At 45.5% G+C, this 26,459-nt stretch overlaps 1 protein-coding gene across 2 annotated transcripts in view; it reads left to right on the forward strand.

Annotated features, from left to right (window-relative positions):
* Window positions 1-15,588, forward strand: part of LOC139276338 (diamine acetyltransferase 1-like) — a 16,944-nt gene extending 1,356 nt beyond the window's left edge. Inside the window, exons 1-6 of one of the 2 annotated variants that reach the window (XM_070894173.1) lie at window positions 1,949-2,102; window positions 8,468-8,519; window positions 8,608-8,691; window positions 10,959-11,060; window positions 12,095-12,135; window positions 14,988-15,588. In XM_070894173.1, coding sequence (XP_070750274.1) covers window positions 8,489-8,519; window positions 8,608-8,691; window positions 10,959-11,060; window positions 12,095-12,135; window positions 14,988-15,158 — 429 coding nt within the window. In that variant the 5' untranslated portion in view covers window positions 1,949-2,102; window positions 8,468-8,488 and the 3' untranslated portion in view covers window positions 15,159-15,588. Of the gene's footprint in view, window positions 1-1,948; window positions 2,103-8,467; window positions 8,520-8,607; window positions 8,692-10,958; window positions 11,061-12,094; window positions 12,136-14,987 lie in introns of those variants that run through there. The other variant, XM_070894172.1, reaches the window with a different exon arrangement.
* The last annotated feature ends 10,871 nt before the right edge of the window (window positions 15,589-26,459 follow it).

A 26,459-nucleotide genomic window follows, 5' to 3' on the forward strand; every position in this document is an offset into this window, starting at 1 on the left:
GGGGGGGGGAAAGAGAGAGAGAGAGAGAGTCAGACTAAAGGGGGAGAGACAGACAGAGACCATAGAGAGGGAGACACCGGGGGGAAGAGAGAGAGAGAGAGAGAGAGAGAGAGAGAGAGAGAGAGAGAGAAAAGGAAAAGGAAAAGAAAGAGAAAGAGAGCGAGAGAGAGGGGGGGAAGAGAGAGCGAGAGAGAGGGAGGGAAGGGGGGAAGAGAGAGAGAGAGAGAGAGAGAAGTGGTGGAAGAGAGGAGGAGGAGGAGGAGAGAGAGGAGGGGGGGATAGATAGATAGATATAGATATAGATATATATAGAGAGAGAGAGAGAGAGAGAGAGAGAGGAGGAGGAGGGTGAGGGAGGGGAGGAGTAGGGGGGGGGAAGAGAGAGGGGAGGGGGAGGAGGAAAGAGAGAGAGAGAGAGAGAGAGAGAGGAGGAGGGGGGGGAAGGGAGAGAGGAGGAGGGGGAAGGGAGAGAGAGGAGAGGAGGGGGGGAAGAGAGAGAGAGGGGGGGGGAAGGGAGAGAGGAGGAGGAGGGGGGTAGAGAGAGAGAGAGAGAGAGAGAGAAGGAGGGGGGTAGAGAGAGAGAGAGAGAGAGAGGGGGGGGGAAGAAGAAGAGAGAGAGAGAGAGAGAGAGTCAGACTAAAGGGGGAGAGACAGACAGAGACCAGAGAGAGGGAGACACCGGGGGGAAGAGAGAGAGAGAGAGAGAGAGAGGGGGAAAAGAAAGAGAAAGAGAGAGAGAGAGAAGCGGTGGAAGAGAGGAGGAGCAGGAGGAGAGAGAGGAGGGGGGGATAGATAGATATAGAGAGAGAGAGAGAGGAGGAGGGTGAGAGAGAGGGAGGGGAGGAGTAGGGAGAGAGAGAGAGAGGAGGAGGAGGAGAGAGAGAGAGAGAGGAGAGAGGGGGACAGAGGAGAGAGAGAGAGAGAGAGAGAGAGAGAGAGGGGGAAAAGAGAGAGAGAGAGAGAGAGGAGGAGGGGGGAAGAGAGAGAGAGAGAGAGAGAGAGAGAGGGGGGGGGGAGAAGGGAGAGAGAGAGAGAGAGAGGAGGAGGAGTAGGGGGGAAGGGAAGGGAGAGAGGAGGAGGGGGGGGGGAGAGAGAGAGAGAGAGGTGGAGGGGGAGGGAGAGGGGGGAAGGGGGGAAGGGAAGGGAAGGGAGAGAGGAGGCGGAGGAGGGGTAAGGGAGAGAGAGATGGGCGGGGAAGGGAGAGAGAGAGAGAGAGAGAGAGGGGGGGGAAGGGAGAGAGAGAGAGAGAGGGGGGGAAGGGGAGAGAGAGAGAGAGAGAGGGGGGGGGAAGAGAGAGAGAGAGGGAGGGGGGGTAAGAGAGAGAGAGAGAGAGAGGGGGGGAAAGAGAGGGAGAGGGAGAGGGAGAGAGAGCGGGAGGGAGGGTGGGGGGAGAGAGAGGGGGAGGGTGGGGTGGAAGAGGGAGGAGTGGGGGGGGGCGAAGGAGGGGGGGAGAAGGAGGAGTGAGTGAGAGAGAGAGAGAGGAAGGTGGAGGGGCAGCAGAGAGAGGAGGAGGAGGAGGGAGGAGGAGAGAGAGAGAGAGAGAGAGAGAGAGAGGGGGAGGGAGAGAGGAGGAGAGAGGAAGGAAGAGTGGGGGAGCGAGAGAGAGAGAGAGAGAGAGAAAGGAAGGGGGGCAGGGGGGTGGGAAGGGAGAGAGAGGGGGGAGAGCGCGAGAGGGGGGAGAGCGCGAGAGGGGGGAGAGCGCGAGAGGGGGGGGGGGAAGAGTGACACGGGGGGGGGGGGAAGGAGAGAGAGAGAGAGACACGGGGGGAGGAGAGAGAGAGACACACGGGGGGGTGGGAGAGACAGGGGGGGGGGAAGAGAGAGACAGAGACAGATGGGGGGGGAGGGAAGCGAGAGAGAGAGAGGCGAGAGAGAGACACACAGACCGAGGTGGGGGGGGGGGGGGGGGGGGGGAGAGAGACAGACACCTTGGGTGGGGGGTTTGTGGGTGTGGTGGGAGAAAGAGCGAGACGATGACCCACTCATTGACAGGCAAACGGAGACAGACCAGGAACTAACTCGGTGAAAGGCAGAGAGGGGACAAGGACCTAACTCTGGGTGGAAGGCAGACAGACAGACCGAATCACGGAGAGGGAGCAACAGTAAGTTGACAGCACGAGAGTCCACTCTCTGTGAGACAGATCAAGGCTGTTCTGTTGATGACCTGTCCTGTCCTGTCTACATTGATTAAACTTTATCTATAATCCCTACAGTTTTAAAACATTCTGTAAGTAGTTTTATGTTTGAAGGGGTGCGATTTTCAGAGTGATTATTCTCCCTTCAGGATTGGAGGTGGCTCCTGTGCTGTTTGAGTGCAAGAAAAATGATTTGTATCTGTGTAGCGTCTTTTACGAACTCGGGACGTCCCAAAGCACTTTACAGGAGCACCGACTCCTGTCTTAAGTCCGGATGTCAGCAGATTAACTGCAGTGCGCAGCTGTTAAATTGACAGCACGTTACGATGACATGTGGACATTTACTGCAGACCATCATGCTGTGGAACAACTCGTGGAATGGTTTCTGTACTTTTGTGTGGTTAATGATAAGGCAGAGAGACCTTGTTGGCGTATGGAGCACAACATTGATGTGTATATGCTAGTTAGTTGCACCGTGCACACAGCAGTAAAATAGATGTTTGCTTTGTGATGGTGCTACAGTGACTAATTCCATAGCATTTTACGGCGCAGAAACAGGCCATTCGTACCAAGTGATCTATGCTGGTGTTTGTGTTCCACAGGAGCCTCCTTGCACCGTATCACCATATCCTTCTAGTCCTTGTGCTCTCATGCACTTATCTAGTTTCTGCTTAAATCCATCTATGCTATTCACCTCAATTGGGTCATTTGTTGTGAAGTGCTTTGGAAGGTACCAAGGATGTGAAAGGCACTATATAAATGCAAGTTCTATCTTGGGCTGCGTTATTTGATCCCAGTGCTATGCTCCTCTGCAAGCTTCGCTACACCAGTACCTAGCTCAGAGACTCTGCATTAAATCACATGAAGGTTGTGAAATTGCTGTACGGTTAGGGCGAGTTCATTCAAGAATGGCGTGATTAGTCTTGGGGCCCAATTTTGGCCATGACTTGCATCAATTTTTTTTGGAATAAGTTGTTTTCTCTGGCATAAGTTTAAAAAAAAAATACCATTCCCCCCCCCCGCCAAAAAAAAATTTGCTCCAGATAAGTCAGTTAGGTACGATTTTTTTTTTAGTTCAGTCTTTTTTTTTTCAAAAGGGGGCGGTCCCAGACACGCCAGTTTTGGCCATTCATGCCACATTGGTCAGCAAAAACTTACTCCAAATCGACTTAGGTCAGTGTCTGTGGCCTGCTCTGAAAAATGTTGCGGGCAGTGAAGAATTCTGTGCAGGTTAATACATTTAACCAAGACTTACAAAGCACAAAAATAAGCATTCAATATAACAAAAAAAAAATACAAAGAAGCTGAGAGGACCTGTACCAAGACTTACAAAGCACTCAACAAAGACCAAAAAGTAATAAGCAATCAATCAATAACAAATAAAAAATAGAAGTCCTAACTTTATACCAGAATCAAGTATTTTTTTAAGTTTCCCCCCCGCCCCCCCATCAAAACACTCTTTCTCTCCCCCACCCCCCCCTCCCAAATAAAAATCGAAACTCAAGCACAACCATCAATAAATAAATTGATTGGAGTGGAGAGGCCTTACCGACCGGGGGCCGACCGAAATAACCCCCGGACTGGAAGCAACGGGAAGCGGTTTCTGCTCCGCCTTTGTTCCTGCTGCGTCAGGCACCCGCCAACCCCTTACCGACAGGCAGCAACTCCCTTTCTGCCCCTCGCGCGGTATTGCCCCGCAGTGGATCGCTGCCGGTCGGTGCCCCCGACAGCCTTCCCCATCGGGGGCGCTGTCAGTGGTTGGACGGCACGTCCGCCCTTAAAGGGGATATCGCGCTGCCGGCAACTCCATTTTATTTTTTATTGTTGGTCGACTGCCAGGTCTGACCGACAGTTATGCCCCCGGGTTCGGCCGGGCCTCAACAGGCAGCCTGGCACCCCCTCTTGGGTGCCAGACCGCTGGCCTGGCCGAAACCCTCCCTGGTGGCCCAGTGTTTGCCACCAAAGTGGCTGCAGAGTTCGCAGCGGCCCTCCCCTTTAACTGAAGGGGAGAGATGTTGTGACGTGTTGGCGCGGCATGCTCACAGCGCGCTGACATCATCAGCGCCAGGCTGATGACTTGGAGCGGCAGCCAATGCCAACCCCTCACATCCGCCCCGCTGATGACTTCCACCCCAATCCCGACACCGTTCCGACCGGACACCAGGAACAGAGTGCTAAAAATCGGCGGATGGAACACTTTTATTTAAAAAAAAATTCGGTAGGTGCGCCCCCTTTCGGGCGGAGAGCTATTTCGGCATCTGTGAGGATTCTTCAGTCTGATTGGTTGAAGAAACTTACTGTTGCTAAATGATCTGTATTTTCTGTAAGTTGCTGTCCAAAAACTCCCTAAAGGTCTGTGGGCAGCTGTAAGTATGATGAATGGTGAGCACCGTTTCTTCGCTGCTGACGGCGAAATCTGGGCCAGTATACGCAAGTGGGCAATACTATAGCAGATAAAATTCAAAACAGGCAAGTGAAAAATGTTACATTGTGGAAGAAAAAATTGAGGCAGTATAATATATGGTGTTGAACCAGTAAAGCGAGAGGTTGGAAAATAAATTCTGAGTTGACAGTACAGAACTGCAGTATTTTTAAATGAGCATAGTTTGACATCTGAGGATGTCATACCGAAGCAGAGTCAGCATGGATTTATGAAGGGGAAGTCATGTTTGACACATTTGTTGGAGTTTTTGAGGATGTAATGAATAGAGTGGATAAGGGGGAACCAGTGGATGTGGTGTATTTTGATTTCCAGAAGGCATTTGACAAGGTGCCACATAAAAGGTTACTGCACAAGATAAAAGTTCATGGGGTTGGGGGTAATATATTAGCATGGATAGAGGATTGACTAATGAACAGAAAACAGAGAGTAGGGATAAATGGTTCATTCTCTGGTTGGGAATCAGTAACCAATGGCGTGCTGCAGGGATCAGTGCTGGGACCTCAACTATTTACAAACTATATTAACGACTTGGAAGAAGGGACCGAGTGTAATGTAGCCAAGTTTGCCGACGATACAAAGATGGGAGGAAAAGCAATGTGTGAGGAGGACACCAAAAAATCTGCAAAAGGACATAGACAAGCTAAGTGAGTGGGCAAAAATTTGGCAGATGGAGTATAATGTTGGAAAGTGTGAGGTCATACACTTTGGCAGAAAAAAATCAAAGAGCAAATTATTATTTAAATGGAGAAAGATTGCAAAGTGCTGCAGTACAGAGGGACCTGGGGGTACTTGTGCATGAAATACAAAAGGATAGTATGCAGGTGCAGCAAGTGATCAGGAAGGCCAATGGAATCTTGGCCTTTATTGCAAATGGGATGGAGTATAAAAGCAGGGAAGTCTTGCTACAGCTATACAAGGTATTGGTGAGGCCACACCTGGAATATTGCGTACAGTTTTGGTTTCCATATTTACGAAAGGATATACTTGCTTTGGAGACAGTTCAGAGAAGGTTCACTAGGTTGATTCTGGAGATGAAGTGGTTGACTTATGAGGAAAGGTTGAGTAGGCTGGGCCTCTACTCATTGGAATTCAGAAGAATGAGAGGTGATCTTATTGAAACGTATAAGATTATGAGGGGGCTTGACAAGGTGGATGCAGAGAGGATATTTCCACTGATAGGGGAGAATAGAATTAGAGGGCATAATCTTAGAATAAGGGGCTGCCCATTTAAAACTGAGATGAGAAGAAATTTCTTCTGAGGGTTGTGGATCTGTGGAATTCACTGCCTCAGAGCTGTGGAAGCTGGGACATTGGATACATTTTAAGACAGAAATAGACAGTTTCTTAAACGATAAGGGAATAAGGGGTTATGGAGAGCAGGCAGGGAAGTGGATCTGAGTCCATGATCGGATCAGCCATGATTGTATTAAATGGCGGAGCAGGCTCGAGGGACCGTATGGCCTACTCCTGCTCCTATTATGTTCTTATGTAAAAAGATGAACAGCATGTGGTTGGTAGCCACGATAATTATAAAGAAAGACTTGATTAATGTCTGTAAGCTTGTAATGTTTGTAGCTCCACACTGTGGATGTGGACGTATTGTGTACTGCAACTACAGAGTTAATAATAAACAGAAGCAAGAGGTTCCGGAGGCTTCTGAGAGCTGCCTGCCATGTTAGGAAGCTATGTGTGCTCGTGCACTGAATATATCACAACTTGGATTTGTGTAGCGCCTGTCACGACCACCAGATGTCTCAAAGCGCTTTACAGCCAATGAAGTACTTTTGGAGTGTAGTCACTGTTGTAATGTGGGAAACACAGCAGCCAATTTGCGCACAGCAAGCTCCCACAAACAGCAATGTGATAATGACCAGATAATCTTTTTTTGTTTGTTTTGAGGGATAACTATTGTCCAGGACTGGGGATAACTTCCATGCCCTTCGAAATACAGAGTAGTCCATGGGATCTCTTGCGTCCACCTGAGAGAGCAGATGGGACCTCGGTTTAATGTCTCATCTGAAAGATGGCACCTCTGACAGTGCAGCTCTCCCTCAGCACTGCACTGGAGTGTCAGCCTAGATTTTTATTTTTGTGCTCCTGTCCCTGGTTGATGAAGAAAAGTTAGAAAATTTGTGTCAGCCGTGAGTCAGTGGGTAGCACTCTTGCTTCTGGATCAGAAGCTCGTGCGTCCAAACAAAGTTCCCTTTAATTTTTTAAGGCGGGGTCGCGTGAGCCATTAAACATTCCGTGCACGCGTGGTCTTTCTATTTAACAGCCAGCTCACTGGCTGTGCAGAGCACTGCCAGTGGCCTCCTGGTGAAACTGGAATTTGCTAACCCATAGGTGGAGAGATATAATCTGTGTTTGGCGCTAGTGAAAACTAAATTCGCAGTTTAGCTACATGGATTAACAAGGCTACGTGCACTTATTTTGTGTTTGGCCTCTTGCGCACAGCCTCGCTTTCTCCGCTGCCTCGGCCCTAAGCTCTACAATTCCCCACCAGTATCCTCGTTTTAAAATGCTCCTTAAAAATCTTTGACCAAGCTTTTGGCCACCTGTCCTAATATCTCCTATGTGGCTCGGTGTCAAATTTTGTTAACGCTCTTGTGAAGCACCTTGAGATGTTTTACTATGTTAACGGCGCTATATAAATGCAAGTTGTTGTTGCTGCTGGACAGAGGTTCCCAAACTGGGGTGGGCTGGTGGTGCTGGGGGGCAGTGTGCAGCACACCCAAGATTATCAGGGGCCACGAGGAACACATAGGGGCCGAGACTGCCCGCCGCCCAAAACGAGGCGCACCTACTGCTTTCGATGTGTTCTGGCATACCAATGAAATTCAGCAGTTCGGGGTTATTTTTCGAGTGGGGTGGAAGTGGCCTCATGGTGGGGGTGGAAGTGGGGACGGGGCGGAGTGACCGACACTGCGTGGTATCAGCGCCGCACTGATGACGTCATTGCGTCGGCACGTCACAACAGCTCTTCCCTTCAGTTAAAGGGGAGGGCCGCTGCGAACTCTGCAGCCACTTTAGTTGCAAACACTGGGCTACCAGGAAGGGTTTCAGCCAGGCCAGCGACCTGCCACCCAAGAGGGAGTGCCAGGCTGCCTGTTGGCAGCCCGGCCGATCCTGCGGCCATAATTGTTGGCCCGCCCTGGCAGTTGGCCAGCAAAAACAAAACATGGCGACCGCGGCAATGCACCCTCCTCTTTCGGGGCAGCCGGGCCGCCAAGCCACAGAGAGCGTACCGACGACAAACGCTGTCAGTGGTACCGACCGGCAGCGCAGCCGCTCCCACGGGGCAATTCTAAGAAAGGGGCAATTTCGGGAAGGGATCCCCGGCAGTCGGTAAGGGGTCGGCACATGCATGCCACGGCGGCAAAATGGGCAGAATAGTCCTGGACACAGCTCCAAAACTGAGGAAGGGCAATTTTCAAAATGGCGGCCCTTCCGCGGAGACTCGGCGACCATTCCACACCGACCTGTGGCCGTCGTTTTCGTGTAGCCGGAGGCCTTATAGAAAGGGGCAATTTTGGCCCTCGAATGTGCTCCCAGTTCGCCGATAACTTTAGATTTATGTTGTTGGCTCTCTTCAAAACCAAATTATTTTATTTTAAAAAAAACTCTTAACACCAACATGTAGCATACAGGAAGAAGTTAGAGAGGTGGCAGGATAATTAAATGAATATGACCGTACTTTTTAATGTGAGGATAAAGTGAGAGATTTGCTGCTGCTATATCTACCCCTTCCATTGTGCTATGCAAGCTACCTACAAGTCATTCCTCAAAAATGAAAAGCTGAATATAAACCCAGTGTCTGCCTTTTGAAATTGAATAATTGAGGTGTTTGGGGTTAAATATTCACCTTTTCCTGTTTGTGGTTATTTGCTAGGAACTGGCAAAATATGAAGAAATGGAAAATCGTGTGAAGTTGACTGAAAAAGGTACAGTAATCGAGTATAAAATTGCCTACAGCATTTGCCCCATACAACCATTGCTGTGTTGTGAATATGCCAGCAATTAATTTTGCAGATTTACTTGAAGATGGATTTGGGGAACGTCCATTTTATCACTGCCTTCTTGCAGAAGTGCCGGCGGAACATGTGACTCGTGAAGGTAGAATTACCTTTTTGTTTTGCTGCTTAGCACATCTTTAGAGTTTTGTGCTTTGTATTTATTTGCTTATCTGTTTCGGTAAATGCTTAAAAGGAAGCATACTTGATCCAACCCTGGTGCAAAGCATGTATTAGCAAAAAGGCTTCTAGATAATTTGTGTTGGCGTCAATATTTGATTTGCTGCACTTATGCTGGCTGTCAGTGACATTGTAAAGGTTATCATTCTAACATTGTTTCCAAAAAGATTCACCAGTGCTGTGTATCAAACCAGTATTTGATATTTTTTCTATTAACAACTGTTTTCCTTTGCAGGGGTATACACAAAGGAAAGATGTGTTTAATGTAATAAAGGAAATTGCTTGGTTGAGAGGCTACCCAATTTTATAAATGCATTAGTAGACCAGAGTAGTTAAATACTGTTGTATTGCATCCTGACCGTTTCTAGTAATGGTGTTCATTTTCTTTTGTAAACCTGTTGGGGCCTTTCACACTGGTCTTTCAAGTTAACGTCTGGATCCAGTTTCCATGGCAACCTTGAAGGCCTAGTTTGAGCTGGGTCCACAAGTCTGCCGCTGGATTAAGCAAACCGAATTTAACAGTATAACTGCGGAGTGCCAACTTCTGAATCCACCTTAAGACCAATCAGAAAGCAACTTTGAGTTGCAGCAGAAGATTCCTTTGAAGGTTTGAGAGCTTGCTGTGTAATCAGTGTATTATCAAGTCAAGTTGATTGGTCCAAAGGATAAGCTCGATGAATTGAAATTACTTAAAATGTGACGATTACCTTTTTTAATATCTGGTTCTTGTTTTTAATAATGTTGAATGTATTCTCTTTTAATTTATCCCCAATCTTCAGGTTACAGTCTTTAGCTTCGCCGTGTACATGGCCCTAGGCGTGTACATGGGTGGGCGGGCTGGTAACTGAAAGATCCATTATACATTAGATGATCTTGATAATGGAGGTAAGGCCCAGAGGGGGACATGCTACTTGCAATTTTTTTTAAAAAGGGGGAAGGAAGATTGCGAAAGCATGGTAGATCAGAACTATTGCATGCATTGTGCTTACAAAAGTACTCTTTAAAATGTTGGCAATGATTGCAAAGTGTTAAATGAGCTGTTCTGCTTTTTGTGGCTAATTTACAGTTTTACCAAAGGGGCTCTGTGTGATTGGCAAAATCAGGACTGATTTGAGATGGGCTCATGGTACCCTTCTGATCTGCCGTGTTAAAACCAAAACGTTAGTTAAACAATAGTTTTATATACTTGTTTACATAATGAAGTCGTTTAATCCATGGCTGAACAGTATTTGTTGACTTTTTGCTGGCATGCATGTGCCAGCACTACACTCGTCACAGGTTTCGATCTGTTCCAGGAACTGTCTGTTGTTTAGCAGCTTCTAAGTATATGGTTTAAAACTAATTTAGGGGTATGGTAGTGTAGTGGTTATGTTACTGAACTCGGTTAATAATCCAGGGGACATGATTTCAAATCCGACCATGGTAGTTTGAGAAATTGAACACAATTTATGTGTATTAAAAAAAAATCTGGAAATTAATAAGCGAGTAATCTTGTATCAGTAAAACCAGCGAGAAACCTGTCGGATTGTCGTAAAAACCCACCTAGTTCACTAATCGTTTAGGGAAGGAAATCTGCCATCCTTACCTGGTTGGCCTATTTGTGACTCCAGACCCACACCAACGTGGTTGACTCTTAACTGCCCTCTGAAGTGGCGTAGCAAGTGACTCAATTGTATCAAATCTCAGGTCAAGCAGGGATGGGCAATTATTAGCAGCCTTGTCTGCAATATCACATTCCAAGAATTAATTTTTTTTAAAGCTTTTGAGGTCGAGACCGAATAAAATAGGATGCGACCTTAAACCGCCTGCCCCCTCGGGTGGATGTGACCGGTCCCATGGCATTATACGAAGAAGAGAAGTTCTGGTGTCCTGTCCAATTTTCATCACTCAACCAACATCACGAAAATAGTTTGTTTGGTCATTTGTCACGTTGCTGTTTGTGGGAGCTTGCTGTGCGCAAATTGGCCGCCGAGTTTCCTACATTACCACAACTACTACACTTCATAAAAGTACTTCATTAGCTGTGACGCATTTCAGAACTTCCAGAGGATGCAAGTTTATTTCCTAAAAGCTGCCTACGCTTGACTGAGTGCATACAAAGATTGTAGGGTCTCCGTGTAGTGTTCTGTCTGTGTTTTGGGGATGCATTGTTCAATACTTCAAACTCGTGTATCTGATATCCTTTTGCAGGACACAGTATTGTGGGATATGCTATGTACTACTACACGTATGATGCTTGGATCGGAAAGCTGCTGTATCTTGAAGATTTCTATGTAATGGAAGAATTCAGAGGTAAAACAAAAATGTTGTCGTATTTTAAAAAAAAAAAGAGGCTTGCTAAGGTTAACACTTGTTTGCAAAATGTGGATACTTTTAATCGTTGTATGTCAGTTGAACTGCTTTAGTTAACTTCAAAAAAGGGTTATGGGGAGCGGGCAGAGAAGTGGAGCTGAGTCCATGATTGTATTAAATGGCGGAGCGGGCTAGAGGGGCCGTATGGCCTATTCCTCCTATTTCTTATGTTCTTAATATCAACTTGCATTTATATAGCACCTTTTTAATGAATGATGTTCATACAGTGCAGGTACCTGTACCACTTCCTAGTTCTTGATCCTAAGAGCCCAACAAGGAAAATAGGCAATCGGTGTTTGTGGTACTCTTGCCTCTTAGTCAGAAGGTGATGGGATTGAGTGCCACGTAATCTGGACTAATGCTTCACTACAATACTGAGGGAGTGCTGCACTGCTGGAGATACTGTCTTTTGGATCAGTTGCTAAACTGTGACTGCCTGTGCAGATGGACATGAGAAAGATCCCATGGCATTATTCAAAAGAGCAGGAAATCCTGGTCGATACCACCATAAAATTGCTCATTTGAAGTTATCTTGCTGTTTGTGGGGCCTTGCTGTGTGCAAAATGGCTGCCTTGTTTTGCCCTACATTATGGTGACTATATTTCAAAAATGATTCATTGGCCATAAAAACCCTTTGGGTTGTCCTGAGGGCATGTTTAGGTGCTATACAAATGCAAGTATGTGTGGCAATCGTTGAACTGAAGACGTTTGATGGAGGCTTGCTCGTTTACTCCTAGCCAAGGTTTCTGAATGTATAATCAGTCAATCACAGGACATGCTTCCAGTAGCGGGCTATTCTATTATTCTCTGGCAGGTATCCCAGGGAAGACTAGAAAGTAAACAAAATAACTATTGAGATTCACAGAGGACAAATGACGCAAGTCCTAATATGGCCAACTTTTTCTGCGTTCCCTGTTTAGTAAATTTTATTTGGACATATTGTACAGTTCCTAATGTTTTCGATTCCCTTGCAGGGTATGGAATTGGCTCAGAAATTCTGAAGAAAATAAGTCGGGTAAAAAAAAATCCTATTTTTTTAATCTTAACGGGAAAGTTAGTAGGACACTTAACCTTTCCCTCCCATGTACTTTCAGCTTCTCTTTTTTTTTTAGTTTCTTTTTTGCTTCAACGCACAAAACAGTGCTGTTGGGAAATGTGGCTTTCCAAACTTCCTCTTTGATGTGAGAGCAGTCTGTTGTTGTCCTTTTTGTGTTTAGACTGATTTAACATTAGCAAGGAAGACTGGGCTAGCTTTGCCTCTAATTGACTGTTGTTGCCAGAGTGAGAAAAGGTAGTACAAGGCAGCAGAAAACCATCACTGTTCTGGAGCTGCACAAACAGCTGGACTGAAGACTTAGACCTATAGTGAGGTGAATGGGAGACACTGGGAGTGCAATAGGTGGTATGAGGAGTGCTACAAACCAGAAGCATGGAACATTGGAAGGAGAAAGGGGAGGAGGGGGGAAGATGGGAGATGGGTCAGAATGATGAGTCAGTTTTCTCGTCCTTTGCACCAACCCTCCTCCACCCATCAAATGAAATGTCCGGGTTCCATTACGGCTTCAGATACTCTTGGCATAGGACAGCACCGCCTTTAATATATGATCTTGATTTTTTTCCTCCCAATGTTCATTTTCCAAAGTGTTGGTGTTGGGCGACAGAAAGCTTGGCACTCTGCTAAGCTTTCCTGGGTGGAATATAGCTTGGGAGCAACTGCAGGGTGCAACTCTGTCCTATCTACCTCAGTAATAGTTATCACTGGGATGCAACCCATTTGATCATCTTTGTGCTTGACCAAGGTTGCCAATTATGCGGTGGACTTATAGACGCCATGGACCAGAATGAGACCAGCTAGACTCATTTCACTTGGGGAATTTGGAGTTGGCTCAGAAATTGCATCTGGCAGTGAGGCTTCCATCCCATAATTCTGGATTGGAGTGCTACCCCGTTGTACTACCCAGTCCTCCTCACTCACTACTTTTTAGGAGAGATTGGCATTTGGTCATATAACCTTTGATTAGCAATTGCCTGAAGGGTGTGTGTTTTTCTAAATATATATGAAGAATGGTGGGGGTGGTGGAAATCATGATACATGAGGATGGCAGAATGAGAAGAGACATGGAAGAAGGGCATGGAAGTTGAACTGAGTCCATGATCAGATCAGTCATTATCTTATTGAATGGTGGAGCAGGCTCAAAAGGCAAGGTGGCCTACTCCTGCTCCTATTATGGTCTTATGTAGACAATATAAACAAAATGATACAATTTTGAAGAGGGGTTCAGGAACAGAGATAAAAACATAAGATCCCTTACGGCTAAAGGGATCAAGGGGTATGGAGAGAAAGCAGGAATGGAGTACTGAAATTGCATGATCAGCCATGACCATATTGAATGGCGGTGCAGGCTCGAAGGGCCGAATGGCCTACTCCTGCACCTATTTTCTATGTTTCTATGTTTCAATAAGATCATGGCTAATCCGATCATGGACTCAGCTCCACTTCCCCGCCCGCTCCCCATAACCCCTTATCCCCTTATCGTTCGAGAAACTCTATTTCTGTCTTAAATTTATTCAATGACCCAGCCTCCACAGCTCTAAAGCAGCAAATTCCACAGATTTACAACCCTCTGAGAGAAGAAATTTCTCCTCATCTCTGTTTTAAACAGGCGGCTCCTTATTCTAAGATCATGCCCTCTAGTTCTGGTCTCCCCCATCAGTGGAAACATCCTCTCTGCATCCACCTTGTCAAGCCCCCTCATAATCTTATACATTTCGATAAGATCACCTCTCATTCTTCTGAACTCCAATGAGTAGAGGCCCAACCTACTCAACCTTTCCTCATAAGTCAACCCCTCATCCCCGGAATCAACCTAGTGAACCTTCTCTGGGCTGCCTCCAAAGCAAGTATATCCTTTCGTAAATATGGAAACTAAAACTGTACGCAATATTCCGGGTGTGGCCTCACCAATACCCTGTATAACTGTAGCAAGACTTCCATACAGAAATCTTTCAAGGTGGCAAAACAAGTTGAAAAGGCTGTTAAAAATGCATATGGAATTCTTGGCTTTATTACCAGAGTATATAAGCTAGTAAATTATGCTAGACCTTTATAAAACATTGATTAGGCCTCTGCTGGAGCGTCCAATTCTGAGCAGTACTCTTTAGGAAGGATGTCAAGGCCTTTGGAGAGGATGCAGAGGAAATTTACTCGAATGCTCCCGGGGAAGAGTGACTGGTTACGCGGAGAGACTGGAGAAACTGGGACTGTGCTCCTTGGAGCTCAAAAAGGTTAAGAAGAGATTTAATAGAGGTGGACAAGATCCTGAAGTAAATGAGGAGAAATTGTTTCCACTGGCAAAAGGGCTGGTAACCAGAGGAGTCAGACTTAAGGTAATTGGCAAAAGAGCCAGAGGCAAGAATGAGGAGTATTTTTACGCAGCGATATGATCTACAATGCACTGCCTGAAAGGGTGGTGGAAGCCGATTCAACAGTAACTTTCCAAAGGGAATTGGATATACACCTGACGGGGAGAAAATTAGCAGGGCTATGGGGAAAGAACAGGGGAGTGGGATTACACAAGGACATAAGAATTAGGAGTAGGCTATTTGGCTCCTCGAGCCTGCTCTGCCATTCAGTAAGATCATGGCCGATCTGATCTTGGGCTCAGCTCCACTTCCCTGCCTACTCCCCATGACCCTTGACTCCCTTAATTAAATAACTCTAGTCAGGACAGGCCCCATGAGCTTAATTGCCTCCTCTTTGGTACGATTCCATGAAGAGCTTTCCCAGTGGATTTCAGAGTGAAGCCACTGAATAAATTGCTTGAGGAAAGAATCGAAGGTTAATCGTAAGCTTTGCTCTGTTTTCAGACTGCTGTCGAGGACCGCTGTAGCAGCATGCATTTCATTGTAGCAGGCTGGAACCAACGGTCAATTAACTTCTACAAGAAGCTTGGCGCTGCCGATCTCTCCAAAAAGGAGGGATGGTGTCTGTTTGAGATTCAGAAAAAGCACTTGGTCAAAATAGCAACTGAAGAATGAAGAGTGAAGTCCAGGATTTCTTTCCAAAGATCCTTAATTGAAAGTTTCTGTGTATTTTTTTGTAGATTTAAAATGCACAATTTTAATTGTTTTTACATGTGACATAAACTCTCCTCCTGTAAGATAATCATTTAGCAATGTTCTTGCCTCCAGTAGCTTTTGTGTCGTTGAACCGGAGCTATTTAATCACCAGTTGTCTTCTGGTGCGATGTGTATTGTTAATAAATCCTGTAAGAATTGGTAAATAATAGGTCAATACTGCTTCTGCCAATCAAAAGTTTTTCTGCAGTCTTCAGGAATGACATGCTATGATATAGGCCATGTTTTATTATATATATATAGCTTCATATGGATACAATGAGAATATGCAGGAATGTTGTCCCGTTTCTCTATGTATATAAATAAAAATATTGGCTTATGTTTTACCAAACTGCTACCTGTCTCAACTTCAACGAGAAATAACCCTCACTTGCTCTCTTTTCTCTCCCCCGCCCCCCCCCCCCCCCCATTATTTTAATTGTAATTAAACTATCTTTTTAAAGGGGTCTAGATATGCTTGCGTAACAGCATGGAAAAATAAAATTTCGATCTCAATATAAGCATTTTGAAGGAACATTAGTGTAAAATGTCATTTTGGCTCAGTCGCACACTGGTTGTATGTTCAAACCTCACTCCAGGATTTGAGCACATATCCAGGCTAGCACTCCAGTGCTACACTGCCAGATGAGAGGCTAATCCAATAGACGATAATCTTTCTTTGGTTATGTTGGTTGAGGGATAAATAGTGACCAGGACACCAGGGAGAACTTCACCTGTTCTTCAAAATACTGCCATGGGATTTGTTTTACATAGAAACATAGAAAATAGGTGCAGGAGTAGGCCATTCGGCCCTTCAAGCCTGCACCACCATTCAATAAGATCATGGCTGATCATTCACCTCGGTACCCATTTCCCGCTTTCTCTTCATACCCTTTGATCCCTTCAGCCGGAAGGGCCATATCTAACTCCCTTTTGAATATATCCAACGAACTGGCATCAACAACTCTGCCGTAGAGAATTCCACAGGTTAACAACTCTGAGTGAAGGAAGTTTCTCCTCATCTCGGTCCTAAATGGCTTACCCCTTATCCTTAGACTGTGACCCCTGGTTCTGGACTTCCCTAACATCAGGAACATTCTTCCTGCATCTAACGTGTCCAGTCCTGTCAGAATTTTTTATGTTTCTATGAGATCCCCTCTCATTCTTCTAAACTCCAGTTGATCCAGTCTCTCCTCATATATGTCAGTCCTGCCATCCCGGGAATTAGTCTGGTGAACCTTCGCTGCGCACTCTCAATAGCAAGAACGTCCTTCCTCAGATTAAGAGACCAAAACTGAACACAATATTCCAGGTGAGGCCTTGCCAAGGCCCTGCACAACTGCAGCAAGACCTCCCTGCTCCAAATCCCCTAGCTATGAAGGCCAACATGCCATTTGTCGCCTTCACCGCCTGCTGTATCTGCATGCCAACTTTCAATGACTAATGTACCATGACACCCAGGTCTCGTTGCACCTCCCCTTTTCCTAATCTGTCGCCATTCATATAATATTCTGCCTTTGTGTTTTTGCCACCAAAGTGGATAACCTCACTTTTATCCACATTATACTGCATCTGCCATGCATTTGCCCACTCGCCTAACCTATCCAAGTCATCCTGCAGCCTCTTAGCATCCTCCTCACAGCTCACACCGCCACTCAGCTTCGTGTCGTCTGCAAACTTGGAGATATTACACTCAATTCTTTCATCTAAATCATTGATGTATATTGTAAAGAGCTGGGGTCCCAGCACTGAGCCCTGCGGCACCCCACAAGTCACTACCTGCCATTCTGAAAAGGACCCGTTTATCCCGACTCTCTGCTTCCTGTCTGCCAACCAGTTCTCTATCCACGTCAGTACATTGCCCCCAATACCATGTGCTTTAATTTTGCACACCAATCTTTTGTGTGGGACTTTGTCAAAAGCCTTTTGAAATTCCAAATACACCACATCCACTGGTTCTTCCTTGTATACTCTACTAGTTACATCCTCAAAAATTCCAGAAGATTTGTCAAGCATGATTTCCCTTTCATAAATCCATGCTGACTTGGACCGATCCTGTCACTGCCTTCCAAATGCGCTGCTATTTCATGTTTAATAATTGATTCCAACATTTTCCCCACTACTGATGTCAGGCTAACCGGTCTATAATTCCCCGTTTTATCTCTCCCTCCTTTTTTTAAAAAGTGGTGTTACATTAGCTACCCTCCAGTCCATAGGAACTGATCCAGAGTCAATAGAATGTTGGAAAATGATCACCAATGCATCCACTATTTCTAGGGCCACTTCCTTAAGTACTCTGGGATGCATCCCAATCAGGCCCTGGGGATTTATTGGCCTTCAATCACATCAATTTCCCCAACACAATTTCCCGACTAATAAGGATTTCCTTCCGTCCTTCTCACTAGACCCTCGGTCCCATAGTATTTCTGGAAGGTTATTTGTGTCTTCGTGAAGACAGAACCAAAGTATTTGTTCAATTGGTCTGCCATTTCTTTGTTTCCCATTATAAATTCACCTGATTCTGACTGCAAGTTACCTACGTTTGTCTTCACTAAACTTTTTCTCTTCACATATCTATAGAAGCTTTTGCAGTCAGTTTTTATGTTCCCTGCAAACTCCCTCTCATACTCTATTTTCCACCTCCTTTGCCCTCCTCTGCTAAATTCTAAATTTCTCCCAATCCTTGGGTTTGCTGATTTTTCTGGCCAATTTATATGCCTCTTCTTGGATTTAACACTATCCTTAATTTCTCTTGTTAGCCACAGTTGAGCCACCTTCCCTGTTTTATTTTTTACTCCAGACAGGGATGTACAATTGTTGAAGTTCATCCATGTGATCTTTAAATGTTTGCCATTGCCTATCCACCGTCAACCCTTTAAGTATCATTCGCCAGTCTATTCTCGCCAATTCACATCTCATACCATCGAAGTTACCTTTCCTTAAGTTCAGGACCCTAGTCTGTGAATTAACTGTGTCACTCTCCATCTTAATAAAGAATTCTACCATGTTACGGTCACTCTTCCCCAAGGGGCCTCGCACAACAAGATTGCCAATTAGTCCTTTCTCATTACATAGTGAGAGAGGAAGTACTAAGAGGTTTAGCAGCTTTGAAAGTGGATAAATCCCCAGGGCTAGATGAAATGTGTCCCAGGCTGTTAAGAGAAGCAAATGAGGAAATAACAGAGGCTCTGGCCATCATTTTCCCATCCTCTCTGGCTACAGGTATGGTACCAGAGGACTGGAGGACTGCTAACGTTGTACCTTTGTTTAAAAAGGGAGAAAGGGATAAACTGAGTAATTACAGGCCAGTCAGCCTAACTGCAGTGGTGGGGAAATTATTCAAAAAAATCCTAAGGAACAGGAGAAATCTTCATTTAGAAAGACACGGATTAATCAAGGACAGTCAGCATGGATTTGTTAAGGGAGGATTGATGAGGACAGTGCGTTTGATGTAGTGTATATGGATTTTAGCAAGGCTTTTGATAAGGTCCCACATGGCAGACTGGTCACGAAAGTAAAAGCAAATGAGATCTAAGGCAAAGTGACAAGTTGGATCCAAAATTGGCCCAGAGGCAGGATGCAACGGGTAATGATTGATGAGTATTTTTGTGACTGGAAGGCTGTTTCCAGTAGGGTTCTGCAGGATTCAGTACAAGGTCCCTTGCTTTTTGTGGTATATATCAATGCTTTGGACTTGAATGTAGGGGGTATGATTAAGAAGTTTGCAGATGATACAAAAATAGACTGTGTAGTTGATAATGAAGAAGAAAGTTGTAGACTGCAGGAGGATATCAATGAACTGGTCAGGTGGGCAGAACAGTGGCAAATGGAATTCAATCCGGAGAAGTGTGAGATAATGCATTTAGGAAGGGCTAACAAGGCAAGGGAATACACATTAAATGGTAGGACACTGAGAAGTGTAGAGGAACAAAGGGACCTGGGAGTGCAGGTCCACAGATCCCTGAAGGTAGCAGGCCAGGTAGATAAGGTGGTGAAGAAGGCATACAGAATACTTGCCTTTATTAGCCGAGGTATAGAATATAAGAGCAGGAAGGTTATGCTTGAACTGTATAAAACACTAGTTAGGTCACAGCTGGAGTGCTATGTGCAGTTCTGGTCACCACATTACAGGAAAGATGTGATTACATTGCAGAGGGTACAGAGGAAGTTTACGAGGATGTTATCTGGTCTGGAAAATTTTAGCTATGAGGAAAGATTGGATAGGCTGGGTTTGTTTTCCTTGGTGTAATGAATGTAATGACTCAAAAGACTTGTTACTGTAAACTGCCTCAGGTGTAAACCTCATCTAACTTTATTCTCGCCCAAAGTAACATGGTACCCGCGCTTATATACCAGTGACCGCTCACACGCGCATACAGCCTGATGACCTTCGACAGTGGCGCCTCCTGGTGTCTGGTGACCCCAAGCATAAATACATAACAACATCCCCTTTCAAGATCTTAATATCAGTCTCTTTACAAATTAAGAATGTCTGGGACTTTCTGCTCACGAGTTGATCGTCTCAGTTCAACTTCAGTTCTAGGCGAGAATTCTGAGTTAGTTGTGACTGAAGGCTGAGTAACCGATTTGATGAGAGTGGTAATGACCACATCAGAGACTGGAGGTCCCGTTTCAATAATGACAGCAAAGTCCTCTGATGAATGACCATTGGTTGGTTGGTCACTGACTTCATCTTCCTCAAGCAGTTCCATTTCATCCGTGTGCCGCAGTTTGACCTGACCAACATGTTTCCTGCATGTTTGCCCATTCTTGAGCACGACAATGAGCACGACAATAAACACTCTGTTACCCTCCTTGGCTGTAACAGTGCCGGCAATCCACTTTGGACCTTGACCATAGTTCAGTACTTAAACCGGATCGTTGACCGAGATGTCACGTGACACAGCAGCACGATCATGATACCCTTACTGACTTTGATGTCTGCTTTCAACACGATCATTCAAATCGGGATGAACAAGAGAGAGCTTGGTCTTGAGACTTCTCTTCATCAGTAGTTCAGCAGGGGAGACCCCAGTAAGCATATGAGGTCTGGTCCTGTAACTGAGCAGTATACAGGACAAACGAGTCTGAAGTGAACTCTGAGTTACACGTTTCATACTTTGCTTGATTGTTTGAACCGCACGCTCTGCTTGACCATTAGAAGCAGGTTTGAATGGGGCTGACCTCACATGTTTAATACCATTGAGGTTCACGAACTCTTGAAACTCCAGACTTGTGAAGCAAGATCCGTTGTCGCTCACAACAATGTCAGGCAAACCATGAGTAACAAACATGACATGAAGGCTCTCAATGGTAGCTGTAGACATACTGGATGACATAATAATATACTCTATCCACTTTGAATATGCATCCACCACAACAAAAAACATATTTCCCAGGAAAGGGCCCACAAAATCAATGTGTATCCTCGACCATGGTTTAGATGGCCATGACCAAAGACTCAGCGGAGATTCCGCTGGTACTTTACTTAGCTGCATGCAAGTATTGCACTGAAGCACACATGATTCCAAATCAGAGTCAATTCCAGGCCATCATATATGAGCCCTAGCAATGGCTTTCATCATGAAAATACCAGGATGAGTGCTATGTAGTTCATATACAAATTTTTCTCTGCCTTTCTTAGGCATAGCAACACGATGACCCCACAGTAAATAACCTGACTGAATGGACAGTTCATCTTTATGATGGTTGTAAGGTTTGGTCTCATCATGCATTTCAATAGTTATTGCAGACCAATCACCATTGAGGACACAATGTTTCACAACCGATAGAATAGGGTCTATAGAATAGGCTGGTCCAGATCCTAACTTGTTGTGCAATGACAGGGATTCCTTCACTCTCAAAAGCATCCATTACTAACAGTAGATCTGCAGGTTGAGACGTCTCCATATCAGGTGTGGGTAAGGGCAGATGACTCAGTGCATCGGCACAATTCTCAGTGTCAGGTCTATGATGAATAACACAATCATTGGCAGACAATGTCAACGCCCACCTCTGGATATGGGACAATGCATTGGTATTAATCCCTTTGTTTTCCGAAAACAATGAAATGAGTAGCTTGTGATCCGTTTCGAGTTCAAAACGAAGACCAAACAGGTATTGATGCATCTTTTTGACCCCATATACACAGGCCAAAGTTTCTTTTTCTACCATGCTGTAAGCTCTTTTAGCCTTCGACAAACTTCTCGAAGCATACGCAACAGGTTGTAGCTTACCCGACTCATTTGCTTGTTGGTGTACACAACCAACCCCATATGATGAAGCATCACAGGCCAATACAAGACGCTTACCGGATCATAATGAACAAGCAACTTGTTTGAAAAGAGCAGATGCTTAGCTTTCTTAAAGGCTCTATCTTGAGACACACCCCAGACCCAGTTGTTGCCTTTTCTGAGTGCAGTGGCTCTAACAAAGTGCTCAATCTGGGTAAGAAATGACCAAAGTTGAGTAGCCCAAGGAATGAACGCAGCTCCGTCACATTCTGAGGCCTGGGTGCATTTTTGATGGCCATGGTTTTCGAATCAGTGGGCCTGATGCCATCAGCAGCAATCTTCCTCCCCAGGAATTCAACTTCAGCTGCCATGAAGACACACTTCGAATGTTTCAGTCTGAGTCCCACTTTGTCCAGACAATGTAGGACTTCTTCAAGATTGTTCAGATGTTCCGCAGTGTCCCGACCTGTGACCAGAATGTCATCTTGAAACATGACAGTTCTAGGAACGGACTTCAGTAGACTCTCCATATTCCTCTGAAATATGAACGAATTCCAAAAGGACACCTGTTGTAGACAAACAGTCCTTTATGTGTGTTGATGCAGGTGAGTTTCTTTGAAGTGTCGACAAGCTCGTGTGTCATATAGGCCGATATCAGATCCAGTTTAGTGAACGACTTTCCACCAGCTAGCCTGGCGAACAAGTCATCGGACTTTGGTAAAGGGTACCGATCCTGTTTTGAAAATCGGTTAATTGTAACCTTGTAGTCGCCACAAATCCTGACAGTGCCATCACTCTTCAACACAGGAACAATAGGACTAGCCAACTCGTTAAACTCGACAGGTGATATTACCCCTTCACGTTGGAGTCTGTCAAGCTCAATTTCAACCTTCTCCCTCATCATATAGGGAACAGACCGAGCTTTATGATAGACAGGCCTTGAACCAGAATCCAGGTGAATCTGCACCTTGGCTCCAGTAAAATTACCAATGCCCGGTTCAAACAAAGAAGGAAACTTCTTCAACACTTGAGCACATGAAGTGTCATCCATCGATGACAACGCTTTGATATCATTCCAATTCCACTTGATTTTCTCGAGCCAATTCCTGCCGAACAACGTTGGACCATTACCTGGGATGATCCATAATGGTAGATCTTGAACCACATCATCATATGACACCTTGACTGCCAATCACCGATATGAGTTCCTTAGTATAAGTACGCAACTTGGCATTGACTGGACTCAGCTTAGGGTTCATAGCCGCAGTGTCCCACAGCTTGTCGAATGTCCTTTGGCTCAATATCGACTGACTCGCACCCTTGTCCAGCTCCATTGATACAGGCACGCCATTCAGCTTTACATTAACCATTATCGGTTGGCTCTTTCCCAAGAACGACTACAGACCATACACTTCCTCCTCGGGTTGTGTATCCGGGCTAGCACTGGACTGGTCATCATCAGCAATGTGATGAGCGGCAGCACGCTTGCTCAGTTGTGGGCACATTCTCTGAAGATGCCCCACTTTCAAAAAGCCATTACAGGAGTATTGTTTAAACCGACACTGATGAGGCCGATGATTGTCTCCACATCGCCAACAGGGTGAACTCAGATTCCTACCAGTTGGCGGACTTTGAGCAGCTACAGGTTCTCATGGAAGCAGTCGAGTCGGCCCTGCCATAAGCAGCTCTGCTAGACGATGACACAATCTTGTTTACAGTACTTGTCGTGGAGCTCCGACTCTTCGATGATATCTGCCTCAAATTATCATCAGTCGTCATGCATGTCTGGGCAGTTGCGATGGCCTTGCTCAAATCTAACTTCTCTTCAGCCAATAACTTCCGAAGAATCACATCATGGTTGATGCCTATCACAAAGAAATCTCGCAGCATGTCTTCCAACATGGTCCCGAACTTATACGGCTCAGTAAGACGACGCAGGTCGGCAACGAATCCCGACACATCCTGGCCCTCAGCACGAACATGCGTGTAGAAGCGATAGCGTGAGATGATGATCCCCTCTTTTGGCTTAAGATGGTCACGCACCAAAGCACACAAATCCCCATATTCTTTGTCCGTTGGATATAAAGGCGAGAGAAGATTCTTCACGAGGCCATAAATTTTCGGACTACAAACGGTGAGGAAAACCGCCCTGCGTTGAACTGCGTCAGCCTCTCCCTCCATTTTGTTGGCCACAAAATACTGATCCAGGCGGTCAATAAAATCTTCCCAATCCTCACCATCCGCAAATCTCTCCAGAATTCCAATAGTGCCCATTGTACATGCGAAGGTTCTAAAGTTTCCTCGTCGCCAAATGTAATGAATGTAATGACTCAAAAGACTTGTTACTGTAAACTGCCTCAGGTATAAACCTCATCCAACTTTATTCATGTCCAAAGTAACCCGCCTGACATGGTACCCACGCTTATATACCAGTGACCGCGCATGCATGCGTACAGCCCGATGACCTCCGACAGTGGCGCCCCCTGGTGTCTGGTGACCCCAAGCATAAATACATAACACTTGGAACAAAGGAAGCTGAGGGGAGACCTTATTGAAGGGTATAAAATTATGAGGGGCCTGGATAGAATGGATAGGAAGGACCTATTTCTCTTAGCAGAGGGACTAACAACCAGGGGGCATGGATTTAAAGTAATTGGGGGGAGGTTTAGAAGGGATTTAAGGGGAAATTTCTTCACCAAGAGGGGGGTGGGGGTCTGGAACTCACTGCCTGAAAGGGTGGTAGAGGCAGAAACCCTCACCACATTTAAAAAGTACTTGGATGTGCACTTGACCAAGAGCTGGAAAGTGGGATTAGGCTGGATGGCTCTTGATCGGCCGGCGCAGACACGATGGGCCAAAATGGGCTCCTTCTGTGCTATAAATTTCTATGATTTTATGGTCATAGAACGGTTATAGCACAGAAAGAGGCCATTCGGCCTGTCGAGCCTGTGCCGGCTCTTTGCAATAGCGCTGCAGTTAGTCCCCCTTCCTTGCCCTTTCCCTGCAGCTCTGCAATTCTTTTTCCTCAGGAACATATCCAATTCCCTTTTAAAAGCCATGATTGAATCTGCCTCCACAACCCTTTCAGGCCGTGCATTCCAGATCCTAACCAGTTGCTGCATTAAAAATTTTTTTCCTCATGTTGCCTTCTCAACATGCCCTGCCACCTTTTTGCCAATCACCTTAAATCTGTGTCCTCTGGTTCCCGACCCTTCCACCAATGGAAACAGTTTCTCTCGATCTACTCTGCCTAGACCCCTCATGATTTTGAACACCTCCATCAAATCTCCTCTCAACTTTCTTTGGTCTAAGGAGAACAACCTCAGCTTCTCCAGTCTATCCACGTAACTGGAGTCCCACATCCCTGAAACTATCCTTGTAAATTTTTTCTGCACCCTCTCTAAAGCCTTCATATCCTTCCTAAAGTGCGGTGCCCAGAATTGGACACAATACTCCAGTAGAGGCCGAACCACTGTTTAATAAAGGTTTATCATAACTTCCACGCTTTTGTACTCTATACCTCTATTTACGAAGCCCAGAATCCCGTATGCTTTTTTAACCACTTTCTCAACCTGCCCTGCCACCTTGAACGATTTGTGCCCATATACTCCCAGGTGTCTCTGTTGCTGCACCCCCTTAAGGATTGTATTATTTGGTTTATATTGCCTCTCCTCATTCTTCCCACCAAAATGTATCACTTTGCACTGTTCTGCGTTAAATTTCGTCTGCCACGTGTCTGCCCATTCCACCAGCCTGTTCATCTCTTGAAGTTTATCACTATCCTCCTCACTGTTCACTATACTTCTAAGTTTTGTGCCATAGAAATATAGAAACATATATCAAGAAAAGCAGGAAATTGTGTTAGGAAAATTGATGGGATTGAAGGCCGATAAATCCCCGGGGCCTGATAGTCTGCATCCCAGAGTGCTTAAGGAAGTGGCCCTAGAAATAGTGGTTGCATTGGTGATCAGTTTCCAATATTTTATAGACTCTGGATCAGTCCCTGTGGATTGGAGGGTAGCTAATGTAACCCCAGTTTTTAAAAAAGGAGGGAGAGAGAAAACAGGGAATTATAGACCGGTTAGCCTGACATCGATAGTGGGGAAAATGTTGGAATCAATTATTAAAGATGTAATAGCAGCGCATTTGGAAGGCAGTGACAGGATCGGTCCAATTCAGCATGGATTTATGAAAGGGAAATCATGCTTGACAAATCTTCTTGGATTTGTTGAGGATGTAACTAGTAGAGTGGACAAGGAAGAACCAGTGGATGGGTGTATTTGGATTTTCAAAAGGCTTTTGACAAGGTCCCACACAAGAGATTGATGTGCAAAATTAAAGCACATGGTATTGGGGGTAATGTATTGATGTGGATAGAGAACTGGTTGGCAGACAGGAAGCAGAGAGTCGGGATAAACGGGTCCTTTTCAGAATGGCAGGCGGTGACTAGTTGGGTACCGCAAGGTTTAGTGCTGGGACCCCAGCTATTTACAATATACATTAATGATTTGGATGAGGGAATTGAGTGTAATATCTCCAAGTTTGCAGATGACACTAAGCTGGGTGGCGGTGTGAGCTGTGAGGAGGATGCTAAGAGGCTGCAGGGTGATTTGGACAGGTTCGGTGAGTAGGCAAATGCATGGCAGATGCAGTATAATGTAGATAAATGTGAGGTTATCCACTTTGGTGGCAAAAACAGGAAGGCAGAATATTATCTGAATGGTGACAGGTTCGGAAAAAGGGAGGTGCAACGAGACCTGGGTGTCATGGTACATCAGTCATTGAAAGTTGGCATGCAGGTACAGCAGGTGGTGAAGAAGGCAAATGTCATGTTGGCCTTCATAGCTAGGGGATTTGAGTATAGGAGCAGGGAGGTCTTACTGCAGTTGTACAGGACCTTGGTGAGGCCACACCTTGAACATTGTGTTCAGTTTTGGTCTCCTAATCTGAGGAAGGATATTCTTGCTATTGAGGGAGTGCACCAGGATGA

The sequence above is a fragment of the Pristiophorus japonicus genome, chromosome 11 (genome assembly GCF_044704955.1).
Source record: "Pristiophorus japonicus isolate sPriJap1 chromosome 11, sPriJap1.hap1, whole genome shotgun sequence".
Lineage (NCBI taxonomy): Eukaryota > Metazoa > Chordata > Chondrichthyes > Pristiophoridae > Pristiophorus > Pristiophorus japonicus.